The sequence below is a fragment of the Limulus polyphemus genome, unplaced genomic scaffold (assembly GCF_000517525.1).
Source record: "Limulus polyphemus unplaced genomic scaffold, Limulus_polyphemus-2.1.2 Scaffold2722, whole genome shotgun sequence".
NCBI lineage: Eukaryota > Metazoa > Arthropoda > Merostomata > Xiphosura > Limulidae > Limulus > Limulus polyphemus.
This window is the reverse complement of record NW_013668332.1, coordinates 71,234-88,079: the sequence shown is the minus strand read 5'-3', so window position 1 is coordinate 88,079 and position 16,846 is coordinate 71,234. Positions and strand designations below refer to the sequence as shown.

Genomic DNA, 16,846 nt, shown 5'->3' with positions numbered 1-16,846 from the left:
TATTCTTCTTCTTTGTTCTCCTGAAAAAGAATAGTCAACTATTTGAAAGCTCTCGAGTTTTGGGTCTTATTTTAAGGTATCTAGTCATGTAATGCACAATTGATGGGCATGTGGCACATAAAATCTGCACAATGTCAAGCTCACTTACAGGGATTAATCCATATTTTTAACTTTTCTCATATTCTTTCTGCATTCTGCATGACCATTGTATTAATCTTTATTTTAAGTTTTCTGTCATTCCATCTAAACTTCTACTGTATTAATCTTTATTTTTTAAGCATTGTGTTACTACATCTACTTTATGTTTGTGCAATTTTTAAGGTTGAATAACATTGTATGTAAGTCAGTATACTGAATAATTTTAGAGAAAAATATTTCATTATTATTTAAAATTAGTATTATATATGAAAATGCTAAGTTCAAATGTAAAGCCATGGTATATCACTGAAATGACAAATTTAAAATACTTATCTCAAAAACATTACAGTGGCAAATAATCAACTGAAGTTGAACCTAAATGTTAACATTTTCCTAAATTGAAAACATATTTCCAATAATACTTACCTCCGCTGACACTTACAGCTATAACTCGACCTCCAGGGTTTCAACTTTGCCTATCTAAGCATTGGTCTTTTTTTCGCTTGCTCCAGTCTTCTATATCCCACTCAGTTGCCCTCGGCAATATACTCTCCACCTACTTCAATGCGCCCCCTATCCTGGTACTGTATATAACCACCTCGTTCAGACAATATTTTCACTTTTTCGAGACTGACACCATCGCAGTCTCTAACAATGTTTCTTCGTGGGAAAGAAGGGTGTGGGAAAGTTGCAGGGGAGGTAAGTATTATTGGAAATACATTTTCAATTTAGGAAAAATGTTACCTTCCAAAACATACTTACCATCCAATGACATTATAGTTAGAATCCCACACTGAGAACAAGGAGGGCCCAGTGAGAGCATTATCCATACAAAAAGTGTCTACATAGATCAAGTGGTGTACCAAGATAAAAGTGGTACCTGAGTGGGGGAACCACACTACATCCAGAACAGATATGCTCTTTGCCTGGAACTCAATATTGGTATCAAGGGTGAAATAGTACATGAGTAATTATCATTATAGACCAGCCCCAACCAGATAGCTAAGGTTCCACAACCTGGGGTTGGAATTAAGGGATCTTGGTCACTATATCTCACATTGGTAGCTAGGGCAATTTGAGTAGCCTTAGAGTGATGCATTCCGAACCACTGGAATCATTACGAGAAAGTAAACAACACTGAAGCAGATAAACTTTCTCCTCCACCTGAAGAAGTCTGAAAGACAAAACCCCAAGCTTGGAATGACGGGATCATGTATACCTTACTCAACCAAAAGAACAGAATTCATCCAGTCTGGAATTACAAACATTCATCCTCACTCCCCAACTGAGTGGGCAAAGAGCATTCCACTTGCCCCCGGAATTATGGAGAGAACATGGAACAGTGTGCTCAACCAAGGACCTAGAATGGGACCACTCTGTGCTCGGAATTACGAAGAGATAGTGGACCTCCTTCCATGAACAATATACTAAACCAATATTAATCAAAAAGAAGGGCTATGCACACCCCCAACAGGATAGCTTAGCATCAAATCTGAACCAGTATTACAAGTAGGCTTCCACAGAGGCTGGTACCACTCCTACCGACATCTGGGGAAAACATCCAGAGACCCAGGTAGGAGGGCCCCCAACATCACCCTCTTCTCCAAGAGTGGGGGAAAACACTCAAATACTCTTAAGGAAAAGCCTCTGTCCATCATTCCAATGAGTGGAAACTGGGTGTGGTAAGAACTCCCTAGCTCCACTAGTAGAATCTGGGAGGTAATGCACATTAGGGAGACCCAAGGAATAGTGCTCTCGAAACATTAGGTGAACCAAGTTCCCTACATTTTTAAAAGCAAACAGACCCCAATTTATTCAATCCTATGATCGACAGGGACAGGCAGGATCTCCTTTAGCTTTACTCATGATAGTCCATGAATGGCAGTTCAGCATAATATGGTAATACCATCTGGTGAGCTCCTAGATGGTCTTATGGAACACCTCATTTCTACAGAGCCTGTTGCAACCAATAGGAAGTATAGTTAAATTGGTTGCTAGTGCAAAATTGGATTGATAAAAAGAGGTAAGGGACCCTGGAAAGTAAAGAGATAAGAAAAGGACAAAATACTTACTCCTCCTTATAATCTAGCATATTCTGTCAAAACAGCTACAGGGGGTAGTTGAAACTCTCAGAAGATGAAATTGCCAGATCATGTAAAGAATGCGAGAGAAAAGTATTGGGAGAAGGCCACATACCAGCTCATACAATGTCCTTCAGCAGGTAGTTCAGGTGGCAGCTAAAGACATAGAAATGTGATGAATCTGATCAGATGCAACTCTCAGAAGTTTCCTCACCTGTAAAAAAATTCCAGAATAAGCAAGATAGACCAATCTATGAAGCCATTTCATCAAAGTAATTAGGGATAAATCTCAGGAAAGTAAATGATCCCAATGAATAAAGAGTCGAGATCCATCACCTCAAAAGTAGTTAGTGCAAGTCACATAATGCCTCAGGGCCCTGACGGGACATAACAGGTGAGAAATAGCTGGCAAAAGAATAGTGTAGAAGTGGAATGATAGAGAGTCCTGTGGACATGTAATGCAAACAATTCTGACCTACGACATCCACATGTCAGCAGCAACAAAAAATATCCTTTAAGAGAAAGATGATATATGGTGTATGAAGCTAAAGGCTCGATTAGATTTTGAAACAAAGCATTTAATACCACCCTAGTATTCCAGTTGGGTAAGTGAAAAGGCCATTTGGGAATAAAGACTCTTAAATGACTGGAGAAGGCCAGATAGCACTGGGGAGTCAAAACCTTCTGATGTTTCGAATAACAAAAAGTAGTCGATAAAGTTGCCTTATATAAAACAACAGTAGATAAAGCTAGACCCGAGTCAAAAAACAAGATACGGTGGGCACATTTGGGTGAAGTGAGTTCGAATTCCTCGTGTGTGACATCATTGGCTGTAAGTATGTAATTTCCATTGATAAATGGCCATTGTGGGTCTATGGATAGATTGAGACTCATACAAGGCAACTTTAAAAGTTAAACCCCAATGTCATGCCAAGGACCACATGGATTCCATACATGAAGTTTGAGCTTGGGAATGTTTGGATGTAGAATGTTGGATTGAGGTTCCCTCAACAGAAATAGCCAAAGAGGAAGAGGCAGAGGTAGACCCTCTTAAAGAGAAAACAATGGTTGAGCCGGCCAAACTGGGGCTACCAACAGCACTCAAGTAGAGGATCAAATCATAGCCAGAACTCTAGGTAACAGATGAATTTGGAGAAGGGGATAGAGGTGCAATCCCATCCAATCTTAATTGAATGCATCTATCAACAAAGCCTGAGGATGAGGTACATGGAAAACCAAAAATGCCTGTAGTTGAGAGTTTAAGTGAGTGGCAAATACATTGATCATTGGAGTCCCAAACTGAGAGGAAATCCACCGGAAAACCTCGCAATGGAGCATTCACTTGGTCAGGAAAATTCAATTGGGCCAAGACAAGTGATCTGTTATGAAATTCTTCACCACTGGAACATGGCAAGCCAGAAGGCTGATATGATGAGAGTGAGCCCAGTAGAGAATATCCAAAGTTTGAAAACAAAGATCCCGAGAACACGTGCTTCCAGAAAAGGAAATGTAAGAGATCACTGTGGAATTGATGGAATGAATCATGACAAATTTCCCCTACATTAGATCTAGACCTTGAACTATTGTCTGTTGGACAGCAAGAAGTTCTAAATTATCGATGTGGAAGGAAGATTTGTCTTCAATGGATCTGTGGTGAAGAAATTCCAGGTGTTCTTCAATTGTTGTAACCTCACTGTTACAGACCCCACCCACATACGGTAGTCACCGACACCATTAGCGATGGTTTGCCGGAGTGGGGGAGCCTTGAAACTAAGCACGGAATCTATTCTGAGTATCCATAGAGCTAGGAACAGAAGCCAGAGGTTGGGACGCCCAATGAGTAGTCGTGCCATGACTTACAGCAGGAGCCAAAGAAAGTCTACAGGCTAACAACAACAAAGAAAAAAGCAAACGGGTGACAGAAATTTGGGATTCCAATGCCTCTGGAATGCCCACGAACATCAAGGAACAAAGAAAAGACAGCAGGTAGACAAACTCTCTCCAAAGTGATCACAGTGTTCAGTCTAGAACCCCACATATCCAAAAAAGGATCTGGTTTGTGCAATCAAAATATATATCCATCTGGCAGTGGTAAGCCAAAGCATGCTACTCAGACAAATGAAGGGGACAAAGTATGTCTGTTCCGCCAAATAATAGAGCAGTAAATCTCCCAGCATGAACAGCAATATCAGGTGAAAGATGAAAAACTAAGTAGTCACCCTCAGACCTTTCAGCCATCAAGGAAGGAGTACTTTCAAAGACAACCAGGATAGAGGGAACATTGATGTAGGTGGAGAGTATATTGCCAAGGACAATTGAGTGGGGTATAAAAGACTGGAGCAAGCGAGAAAAAATCAGACCAATGCTTAAATAGGCATAGTTGAAACCCTGGTGGTCGAGGAAGAGCTATAAGTCTCAGCAGATGGTACGTTTTGGAATTAATGTCACCAATAACTACAATGTTCAAATGCCACTGGGTCATATGCAGAGTTATTGTATGCATTGTTCAAGATGAACTTAGGTTTATTCTCATTCAGCAGTATTTAATGATCTTATGTTACATTATTTCACGCATATATAAAAAATATTTTAACAAAACATATTTGTTCAATTCAAAAAAACATTAGGTTTTATTTTAGTTAATATAGAAATTTTCTTAAAGCTGAATAAAAAAGGTCAGCTTTTATGTCACACATTAATTTTAAAAACAAAAAAATTTTGAGGATTTTTACCAATGAAATGTTTAAAACTGGGGTTAGTACTACAGCCAAATAAAGCATTATATGCTAAACAAATACTTTTAAAACAGTTTTACGTTTTGGAGAATACATGTGCAGGCAAATAATCAGTGGTCAAAGATAACACTAGCTTTACGGCCTCATCGTAATGAAATACTATAACAATAGTGCAAACTTAATAATGATAATGTCATATATGCATATATATATGTGATGTATATATATATATATATGCAGGGATAGCCAAGGTACTCAACAGGCATAATACAAATATGCAAAAAAAAATCAACAATGAGAAAGAGTTTTACTTTAAAAGATGATTGCCACTCACTTTCATTTGTTTCTCTACCCAACAAGCTTGAAAATAAAGCAAGAAATCATTGCTAAGATACCAACCCACCATATTGTTCATCTTTCATCCCTGAAGAAGACAGACCAATGCTCTGTCAAAACATGTAGTATGTATTAAAATATTTCTTTATGCTTATGAATAGTTTTGCCTTGTATATGGAATAGCATAAAATTAACTATTATATCACATTTGTTTTAGGGTTAGTCTATTACATATATGTTATAGCTGTTTTAGGGTTAATCTATTACATACACATTATAGCCATTTTAGGATTAGTCTATTACATATATGTTATAGCTGTTTTAGGGTTAGTCTATTACATTTATGTTATGGCCATTTAAGGGTTAGTTTATTACATATGTGTTACAGCAATATTGTTATTCCTATAAACCTTTCCTGGACCAAAGGAATGTTGGCAATATTCCCTTGATTTTTTTTCTTCTCACAGAGGAAATACATAACTTAATTGTATGCAAGTTTGTAGAAACTTTTCAAATAGTAAAAAAATTATATAATTTGATTTAGTTTGTCTATAATTTTTCAAGTTGGGAAACTTCCAAACAAAAATTAAAAATACTGATCAGTTTCCAACTGATTGATATTTATTCACAGATTTCTTTTGACACTTTATTATGCCTATTGCAGTAGTTACCACTGCTGGCTATAAAATCTAAAAACCACAGCAAAATTTGGCCAAGATTTATCAGTGACCTAGGACCTGATCTTTTATAATGGGATTACCATTACCTTCATCAGGTTAGGTAATAATATTTTTGCTAACAAGTCTAGATCAATCTACATCTACTACTTTCTTTTCAATAAATACTTAATTATTTTATTCATGTGCATTGTTTCAATACAATACATTTAACAATAATATTCAGTATTTAGGGATACGAGTCATCTGAATATTTTGCTGTTGCCTACAATACTCAACTCATTAAACCTCACTAAGCTTACTTCATGTCTTATCAGAGAATAACACTTCATTAGCTTTCAAACATAATTTAATATAAAAATATTTTCAGGAATGAAAAGAACCCATATAAAAACTATGTAAAAAATTCCAGATCTGTGGTTCATTTTGAAGTCTTCTAACCTACTCAGTAATATTCTTTGTTCATCCTTATAGAAGAATTGAGTAGTCACTTTTCCATGAATAGTTCAGAATCTACTCTATCAAACCTTATTTAAACATTGCCTTCAGCTATTTTTAAAGCTGTGTTTCTTTATTAATTATTCAGACCACATGGTGTGGCATCATAAAAGGCTGTTGTGTTAAAAACAACTCAAATGAAATGAAAATCACAAGTGAAACAAGCCATGGATAATTATATTCTGAAGGGCTAATATATTCTTAACACATTTACACCTATGCATTGAGATGACAAGCCAAAACCTTAGAAAGAAAGGCCAGTCTTGATAGAGGTGTAAGTAAGTAAGTTTAATGAAAGAGAGTGCAGGAAGCATCGATAGCACATACATCCTACAACGACAACCACAGGCAACAAGGAGAAGAATACATTTTCAGAGAAAGAAGGTATAATGAACATGAAGCCAACAGCTCAAATGGAGCATGTGTAAGAGTGTGTAAAACAATGTCAAACATTGGAGTAGGATGGGGGGGGGGTATCAGTGAAGAAGTAAAGATCGGAATAAAGTGGAAAAGTGGAGAGAACAGGAGAAGAAAAACTGACAGTAATGGGAAAGACGAAATGTAATTGATAAAGTCAGCTGAGAACCAGCAACAGTGGAAACTGACAATCCATGGTCAAACTTCCATGTGAAAAAGACCAAAAAATGAGCCACAGCAGGATGGCAAGGAGGAAGGAACAGGCTGATGGATCAACTTAAAAAACTTGCCACTTCTGTAGATAGAAACATTTGAAGGAAGAACGAAAAGGAGATAAGAAAAAGGCTACATAATCAGAGAGTTCAGCCCTATAGACAATGGACTAAGATGTGAAAGAAAGATGTGGTTGGAGCAAGAGAGAAAGAGTGGGAATGGGGTAGAGGAAGAGGGTGCCTGGATGCCTGTTGACAAAGCAGAGGAAATCAGGATTGTGCCAGCAAAAGAAACACCACCAACAGGACTCAACAAGTAGTGTCACGTATCAAAGCAAGGACACAAGAGAGAAGATGAATTGGAGGATAGGTATACAGAAAAAAGGTGAGACCAGTCCTAGCTTAGAGCATCAACAGGGCCAAAGAATGAGGAACTAGGAACCCAAAGAGAGGAAGTCTTGTATTAAGAGTGGCAGAGGCATGCCCAACTGAGCAAACTCAACAAAAAACTGAGAGTAGAGAGACCACTTTGTGGTTAGAACTGTGTTCAGCCAACAGAGGTGATCCACCAGCAAGTTCAGAACCCCTGGCACATGACAATTTGTGAGACAAACCCAATGTGTATAAGCCCAAAATAGCAGATCTAGTGCAGATTCTTGGAACAGGTACTCTCCCCCTTGAGGGTTGATATAAGAAACAACTGTAGAATTGTCAGAGTGAATCATGACCAACTGATCCATGAGAAGAAGGAAATGGGAAAATGCCCAATGGACAACAAAAACTTTATGGACATTGACTGACCTGCATAAATGCTCTTCCAGAGCCAACGTGCCCAAAGTCATGTAGTTGTTTAAAGACACATTCCCTCTCAGCCTGTCAGAGAGGCATTTGTGAAGGGATGCAGCCACAAAGACAATTCCCAAAAAAAGGGAGGTGCACAATCAAGGACAATGGATCCCAAGAAAGGTTCCATTGGTCCCACACTTTCAACTGGAAGAGGCACATGTATTTGTGGCATAAGTAAACGAACAAAAGCAAAAGAACCTTGTGAGCATATGGTAAAAGAAAAGTGGTGAAAGATAAGCCCAACTGAGATGGAAGCTGAAGATGTACCAAGTATAGGGCGAGTGTGAGAAAAAACTTGTAAGACTTGACAAGTTTGCTCAGCTAAGCAGCCTCCTGTAGAAGAATGTAGGTGTGAAAGAAGGAGTCCTTTTGAGAAGGAGCAAGAAAAATAATGCAATAATGGAATCTTAGCCCCAATCCATGAACAGGAGGGCAAATGCCCCATGACTTGAATAAAGATTTAAGGAGCAGATATGATGTCAAAAAAAAAGAACACAGAACTTGACGACTCAGTCCTGATAAACGATACAAAACATATGGAGAAGGGGTGATCAGAATGTGTAAAAAGAGGTCTAAAACATTAACCTTGGTCATCCACAGTCCAGATGAAAAGAACCACAGGAGGGAAAAGAAATCCTCCATAAGTAACCAAGGGGTGATAAGAAACCAGTTGAGAGATGACAGGTCAATAACCAGATGCCAGTTTCCAGTCTTCTTGGGGACCACAAAAAGTCCAGAGTAATAACCAAGTGTAGGGGTAAATACCCCCTCACTGGCATTCTTGGCCAAGAGATCTTAGACTACATCCTTGAGACACTGAAGATAAAGAAGAATAAGCAATGACCTTGAAAATGAGCCCCCAGAAACACAACAAACATGGGTCCCATGTTAGAAACATCGTCACAACCATGGAACAAAGGGAAGTTATTATCATTTGAGAATTCATTATGGGTAAAAAGGAAGAAAATAGTATTTTGTTTTTCCTTAGTTACAAGAGAAGCATCATAAACCATAGTTAATCAAAGTGACAAGGTATTTGAAAAGTAAATGAAAATGAAAAGAATACAATTTTAAAATTCTGTAGTCACATCACATCCTTTCAAATTTTTCATAAAGAACCTGACAAACATTTAGTTTGCTGTAAATTGCTTCATACCCAAGGTGCAAAAATAACTACTATACAACCTGAATGAAGATTGTGGTACCCTTAAAACTAATGCTGTATGAGAATGCCACAGGTCCTCGTAAAACACAGGAATTCAGCCAATCATTAGTTAAGATGACAATAGGCTATTGACACAGAAATAAAACTGACTTATACCAACTTTCTTTCAATATGCATCAAATGTTTCAGATAAAATTAATGGTAAAGATTTATGGTTATCATTATATAAAAAAATCTTACCTTCAAATTTCAAGCAAAGTTTTTCTCAAAAAACAAAAGAAAAAGAACTTAAAACATTGAAAAAATAAAGAAAAAAGACACTTATCCACTTATTTAAAAAAAAATAACTTACTAGTTCTCACCTTCAGACCAAAAACACTGTTGGAACCAGACATACGGTAAAACACAGCACCTGGACCACGAGACTGAGCTCTCAATGCTGCATTCAAATAAACCAATGATCCCGAGCCACTGAAACAAGTTGAAGAAAAAAAGTTCAACTACAGGCTACGATAGTAACTACTTTGTAGCACATACACAAACAATAACATATTAGTCCTCAAGGACATTACAACAAAATTGTAGTAATTTCTTACTATAGTTTTACAAGTTTCTGTGTTGCTTATTCAATATGGTGTTTGTTGTTATGCACAAAGCTGTACAATGGTATATTTATTCTATGTTCACCAAAGGGATTGAAACCCAATGTTTATCATTAAATGCTCTTACTTCTGAGACAACAACTGAGCATTACAAAATTATACAATGATGATTTCATATTTCTACAGGCCTCTAGTAGTACCTGACAACTTTAATACAAATATTTTATCAAATTGTCTTTATTTGTTGAAACTTTGGGATCATGTAACTTGAATACAAAAAAATACTAAAAGACATTGTTCTACTTAAGCTTGTAATGCTGAATACACAAATGTATAAAACCTAAAGATGAAGAAAATTGTAAAGTCTTTGTGAGAAAAAAAAAGGCTATATTTACCTCACATCCTTTACTCCAGTAACTTGGATTTCATCCAGTATATCATTATGGCTCTTTGGGGTTTGAGGATGCATTTCAAAAACCTAAAGATCAATTTAAGATAAGCATTTCACACAAAAGTAAATTAATCAAATTATGGCAGTGTAATTCACACAAGTACAAGACTACCCATGAATAAAAGTATTAAATAACAATTATGTCTAAATAAAAAACATTTAAGCAACAGCATTTCTCACAATTTTCCCAACAACTGACTAGCTTAGTCTAAGCTCTCTCTCTCTCTCTCTCACAGTACACCATGTTTTGGCACTCCTAACTTCAAATAACTACAGCATATACTTACTTTATACAAACTTAAAAAGTAATATACATAAAACAGTAGATTTCTCAATAAGCGTACATATGTATTGTTTTTTTCAGGGCTTCCAATTTAGATGCCAATTCTGTGGTGTTTTAACTAGAACTGGGTAATTTTGACTATTACTCAATTAACTATGAACATTAATTACATTGATTAGTGTCACCTAAAATAATGATTAGTTGAAATTACTATTAAATCAATTATCTTGAAAATAACCCATCACAACTAATGTTTCTGATTATTCCAACTGTTCAAGTTATTGAAATATTTCCCAGTATTAATTTTAATCAATTCATGGTTGTTCAGTTTAAATTATTAATGTCATGGCTCATAAAAATAATAGAGTAACTGAAATTAGTATTTCTGATTATCCCAAGTTCTGTTTTAGAGCTAGGAAATTAGTCATATTTGCTAATCAATTAATCAATGACCACATCAATCATCTAATAGAGTGTTCCTCAAACTATAGTACTTACATACAAAAACAAAAAGGTGGCAGTGGGTGTTGCTAGTCAGTTTTCTTCCCTCTAGTCAAAAGTTCAAAATTAGTGACAGGTGGAGTTAGTACCTTTGTCATAAAAAAGATAGGGTAAACAAGTCTGGTTGCAATGTGAATCAAACCTGTAACCTTCAAATCATGAGACCTCCCTGCCCCCAAATCACCAAAGCTGTAAAAACGTAAAGTAAAAAAGCAATTTATAAGGCAAAAATGGGGCAGAGCACATATAGTCCATTATGTAGCTTTTTGCTTAACAACATGAAAACATAATGGAAATATCCCTGTTACCTGGTTAGTTGGAATAATTAAAAATTGTAAACTCATCGGAAACCCTAACTTTGATTGTTTTTGTAATAATTTATTTGATAATAAATTTGATTAATCAACTGTAAGAATAATTAATACCAATAATAATCAGAAACATTAATTATGATTAATCAATTTAATCATAATTTCAATTAATTACCCCCCCCCCCCATCCCCCAATCGAGTCCATATACGTGTCTGTCTGTGTTTCTGCACACGTATCTCGAAAACTAATAGACTAATGTACATGAAAATTTTACACTTAGAAGCATTTTTTATAATAGGAAGATTGGGCATTTTTGCAGTTTTGGGTGAAAATCTCTGTAAAGTGTGACTGGATTTGTACCAAATTTCATGAGCACATTGAGGTTGAGACTCATCACACTTCAACAAATGATCCGGATCGTTGATCATTCTGGATCTGAGAGGGATTTTCAGAGTTTTCGAAGATGAAATTTGACATTATCCAATATGAATGCATCCTTGAAAAAAGGCAGTGGGGTGAGGGTATTCAGTCTCTCTGATTGCTCTTGTTACTTATGTGAAACTAATCAATGTAATCCCTGCTCATACGTAATTGATCAAATCACCCAGTTCTATCTAAGAATAATCATTTAATTTAATGTAACTAATGAATAAACCTGATGATTTATTGTCAAGTTCTGCAAATCACACAGCTCTAGTTTGAACTCTGATTTTTGTTTGAAAAAGCAATTTTTTTCAATGATTGAAACTCATAAATTATGATTCCCCAAAATTAGTATAATACTGCAGTGAAAGTTTTCATGTCTATTTCAAGGTTGAAAAAAAATATAGTTATTACTGTGATTACTTACTGGACTGATAAGAAAATTACTAAAGATATATATATATATATATATATATATAGTTATGTTAATAAACTACAAACTAAAATATACATATATATAAATTGTTTGGACATTAGCATTTTTTACATAACTCAGTAAAACTGCACAACTTTTTTAAAATAGAAAAACTGGCATTTTACAATACAGTCAATTATTTGTAAGTTTGATAAGCATATATTTATAAATCAAGACACATTGAAATTATTTTAGGTCTATATACCATGGAAGTTGCCTAAACTACCTTACAACACATTATATTTTACTTGACCATTATTTAATATTAACTTCAAAATAAAATCAATTTCATTTTCTTCTCATTAGAGGGCAGCACATTTCATAAATCCTTTATATCTTAAATTATCTTTATATCCTATACAATTTACATGAGTAAGAAGCAAAACCAAACATATATTTATCACAAATATTTGTATAGAAGTTATAATATGTAAAACAGAAATTATGAATTGTAGAGATACTTCTTGAGAATGTTGAATGTTCAGATATGCTCACCTCTGATCAAAACCTTTAATCAGGTCTTTTAGTTTTTATTAATTGGTTCCAATTTTATACTGATAATTATATCAATAACTAAAAACCAACTACTAATAATGTCCCAATTTTATACTGATAATTATATCAATAACTAAAAACCAACTACGCATACCATTTTTTCACACCATAAAAATCACTGAACTCATTTTTTGCCATAACTATGAATAAATTGTATATAACATATTTACAAAATAAAAAGACAAACTTTGGGGCCCAATATATAACATTGCATGTTAAGGTATATCCTTTGGAGTTTAAGATAAATTGTATGTGCAATTTATATAATGCATAATTCATTATCCTTTAATTACTGTTAACCATGAAAATAACATTTACTTGTTAGTTTATTAATGTCACTACTATTTGTAAATTGAGAAATATACCTGATTTATTAAACATACATGACAATTTATAAAATTTTATCATTTAATTAGGTCATCTATTTATCTATTAAATCCTTTTACAATGATTTGTTAATTGACATATTATTAGGCTTATAAGTTATAGTTATTAGGTACTTATTTTTTAAATTGTTATTACAATTGATAAACTTATGTATTTAAATATTAATTTATAAAATTGTTTATAAAATTTATGATATTAATAATAAAATCAGTTTTGTTTGAATCCGTTTAGTTTTAACTCATATATAACTGTTGTTTTGTTTGTGTGTATTTAGGAAATCACGTGTTACGTTAAGGCAAATAGAGACAAATGGATTCACGTCAAGAGTTTAAACATTCAGCGATTCAACCAATGTCGTTAGGCCTAACGAAACTAACCAGTGAAAAATGACAGGTTCTATAGTATAAACAGTAACAAAGTAAAACCAGCTTGCTAAGCTTCATGACTTTGTATAACTTATACGTAACTAGAACCATTTAAGATAAAGTTTAAATTTCAGAAATGTTTATAGAATAACTTACCATCACCGATATCAATAGTATTAGTATTTACATATCTTGTCAAAATGTTTAATTTACAAAATTTCTCATAGACATTCGGAATGGATCGGTAATATGTTTCATTTAAAGAATTTCTCGTTGACATTCGCATTACTTAATGGTACCATTAGGTAACCGGGCAATTGTTCATATAACATTTGTAAAACTAAAATGCATCACACGTTTGAATTGAAGTGTTTGACAAAGTAATCACCTGTCAGTGTCAAATTCTGTGATTCAGTGTGAATCAATGAGTTATGATTACGTAAACTAAGGCTAAAGCAAATATGACAAACCTCGAAGTCAATTGTTACTGGTTTCCCGGACTTGAAGTACTAATATAAAAGTAAATCAGACATTTTCGTGATTTAAAAGTAATAATAATAGAAAGCTAGCTCACTAAATGTACAACTAGAAGTAGAACTTAGAAAGCCGGACTCACAAGTTTAGCTGCCTCACTCCACGTTTTCACATTCTTTTTCTTTGCCTGTTTGTCTTTAGCAAATTCTTGTTGCATCCTCGCTCATTTAAGCAAAGTATAAACAAGAAGAACTAGCTTCCAGTAAACAAACAATTTCTTCCCACAAGTAATCGTATGCTAATTTCTTTCGTTTCACAAAACAACAAAACGCCATTTTTCATATATCAAATACGATGTCACGTGATCAATGATTTTGACGTTACCTAGTGGTAATGGCTGTACGCTGGTTAGGCCAACGTTAAAAGTGAAAAATATTCAAAATGCTACATTTCAAACTAATGATACGTTAGTAAGACTAAGTCGATTTTAAAGGATATTTCTAATACAATTATTTGTACAGTTAGGTTGCTTGATACATATTATGGAAAAAGTCAAGTTTAACAGATTTCAATTGCACGGTCACTGGCTCACGATAGTATTTCGATTCATCACGGAAGTAAGTAAATACTTCATGCTTAAAATAAAACGAAAGAAATCCGAAAAATGTCTACATTAGGATGTGATGAAATAAGTTTAAAACAATACCACCTATTTTACAGTTTTTAATTGCCTTTATCAGCTGTTTTCATCAAATCACAACAGACCGAAAAATTTATTGCAATAATTATGTCTTTGTCAGCTAAAGTGATAAGATAATGATTAATATCAATAAAACATGTAAATCTTAAAATATTCCTAAGTTAATTTCAGGGGGAATTTGTGGACTGGGTCATGCTCGGGTCAATAAAATCTAGACGACTGGGGTATTTCCAATAAAATGGTGTGCCCGTGGGGTTAAAAGGTCTTATCATATTGTAGTGTTCACCTTATAAGTTAAACCAAAAGTGAGACCCAACAGATAATGTTAATAAAATCCACAAGATAATGTAAAGTTAAATTAAGTTAATTAAGATAAAGCTATATTTGCTTTCCAGCAAATAATATATTGTACAGTGAAATAAAGAGATTTAATCTACAGTTAACATTACCGTTATCTCTCACGAAACTCAGCTAATTGACTTTTTAACTGTACGCGTAAGACTAAATCCAAAGTTAATAAATTAAAAAACTGAATTTTGCATTATGACTTTCACAATACAAAAACAAAAGATTCAAAAATTGTAAAAATCTAGTTAAACTCCTAAAAGTCTTAAAAGTTAAAAAATTGTTTAAAACTGGCAAACCCAACTTCATATACAAATACACAAAACATTAAAAAAGCCAGGTTTGCACATGAAATGCAACCCACATACACACGATTTGTTTTGAACTTGAATTGAGCTATGGGGCGTACTTCCCCTGCTCCTTATTTGATTTGCTGACAGGAAAGATAGCTTTCTATTTCTGGGCATCATGTACTGCAAAAAGTCGGTTTATATCCAATTTTCAACTATTTTCAGATGTGACAAATGGTGTTTATATTTTGAAAACACTCTGAATCTAGGAGTCATCTCCAAGAGTGACTTTATGTCGTCTCACGAACTGAATGAAAACGGCATCTTAAAATACATTAAAAAACAAAATAAATTGATGCCTGTGACCGATGAATACCCTGCTGTTGACTATTTTATTTCGATTTGTTGTCAACCAATTAGAAATACTGACTTTTTTATTTCAACAACTTCAATCAACGTATCTAAAGAAGTACGTTCTGCGTTGTCTAACATAAAATCAAGTAATGATACTGTGTTCAGTTCTGCTGATAAAGATGGCGCTGCTGTAGTTTAGAGTTCCCAACTATACATGGCCGAAACTAATAAACGGCTATCTAAAACTGCTTTTTACTTACCTGCAACCAACGGTAAACGTTTGGCAAGTCTACAGACCCAAATTGTAACTCTATAAACCAATTTGTTCAAGAAGTAAACCTTCGCTTCGGAAGGTCGTAATCTTATTCAACCTTATCCTAAACTGTCAGTGTCTTTTATCTTCTTCGTAAATTCATGAACTCGACAAACCAGGAAGATCAATTAATCTTTAGTGTTCTTAAAAGCATGCTCTTTCCCATTGTTCAATTGTTGCCCGATTACGTTAGAGATTCCATTCTCACTATTCAGCTGTTAGATAGTTTTACTTCCCCCAAGATTCTTCTGCTCTAATTTTTAAGGGCGACATAACAAGCCTTTGTACTGTTATTCCTCACACTGATCTTAAGTTCTTTCATGATATAAGAAATTGCTTGTTTTGAATTTCGCGCAAAGCTACCCGAGGGCTATCTGCGCTAACCGTTCCTAATTTAGCATTGTAAGACTAGAGGGAAGGCAGCTGGTCATCACCACCCACCGCCAACTCTTGGGCTAATCTTTTACCAACGAATAGTGGGATTGACCGTCACATTATAACGCCCCTACGGCTGAAAGGGCTAGCACGTTTGGTGGGACGGGGATTCAAACCCGCGACCCTCAGATTGCGAGTCGAGTGCCCTAACCACCTGGCTATATAAGAAATATACCTGAACTTCTCTCCTCTACTATTCTGCGACTTGTGGAACATTATATATGCTTAATCCTTTTACTAACACCGTCCTACGACTCGTAGAACATGAAATATACCTGAACTTTTCTATGATACCATCCTTTGACTTACAGAACATGAAATATACCTGAACCTTTCTATGATACCATCCTGTGACTAACAGAACATGGAATATACCTAAACCTTTCTATGATACCATCCTGGGACTTACAGAAAATGAAATATACCTGAACCTTTCTATGATACCATCCTGTGACTAACAGAACATGAAATATACC

At 34.8% G+C, this 16,846-nt stretch overlaps 1 protein-coding gene across 8 annotated transcripts in view; it reads right to left on the bottom strand.

Moving 5' to 3' along the window:
- The window catches only part of LOC106467734 (putative Polycomb group protein ASXL3), an 84,391-nt gene extending 70,123 nt beyond the window's left edge, over positions 1–14,268 (bottom strand). For 7 of the 8 annotated variants that reach the window (XR_002612464.1, XR_002612465.1, XR_002612463.1 and 4 more), the window contains exons 1-3: positions 14,076–14,268; positions 10,103–10,185; positions 9,468–9,576 (exon numbers count right to left, since the gene is read on the bottom strand). Coding sequence is in view for 4 of the 8 variants with exons in the window: in XM_022395921.1 (XP_022251629.1) it covers positions 9,468–9,576; positions 10,103–10,185; positions 14,076–14,150 (267 nt within the window). In the remaining 4 variants the exon portion in view is untranslated. Of the gene's footprint in view, positions 1–9,457; positions 9,577–10,102; positions 10,186–14,075 lie in introns of those variants that run through there. The other variant, XM_022395924.1, reaches the window with a different exon arrangement.
- Positions 14,269–16,846: the final 2,578 nt, after the last annotated feature.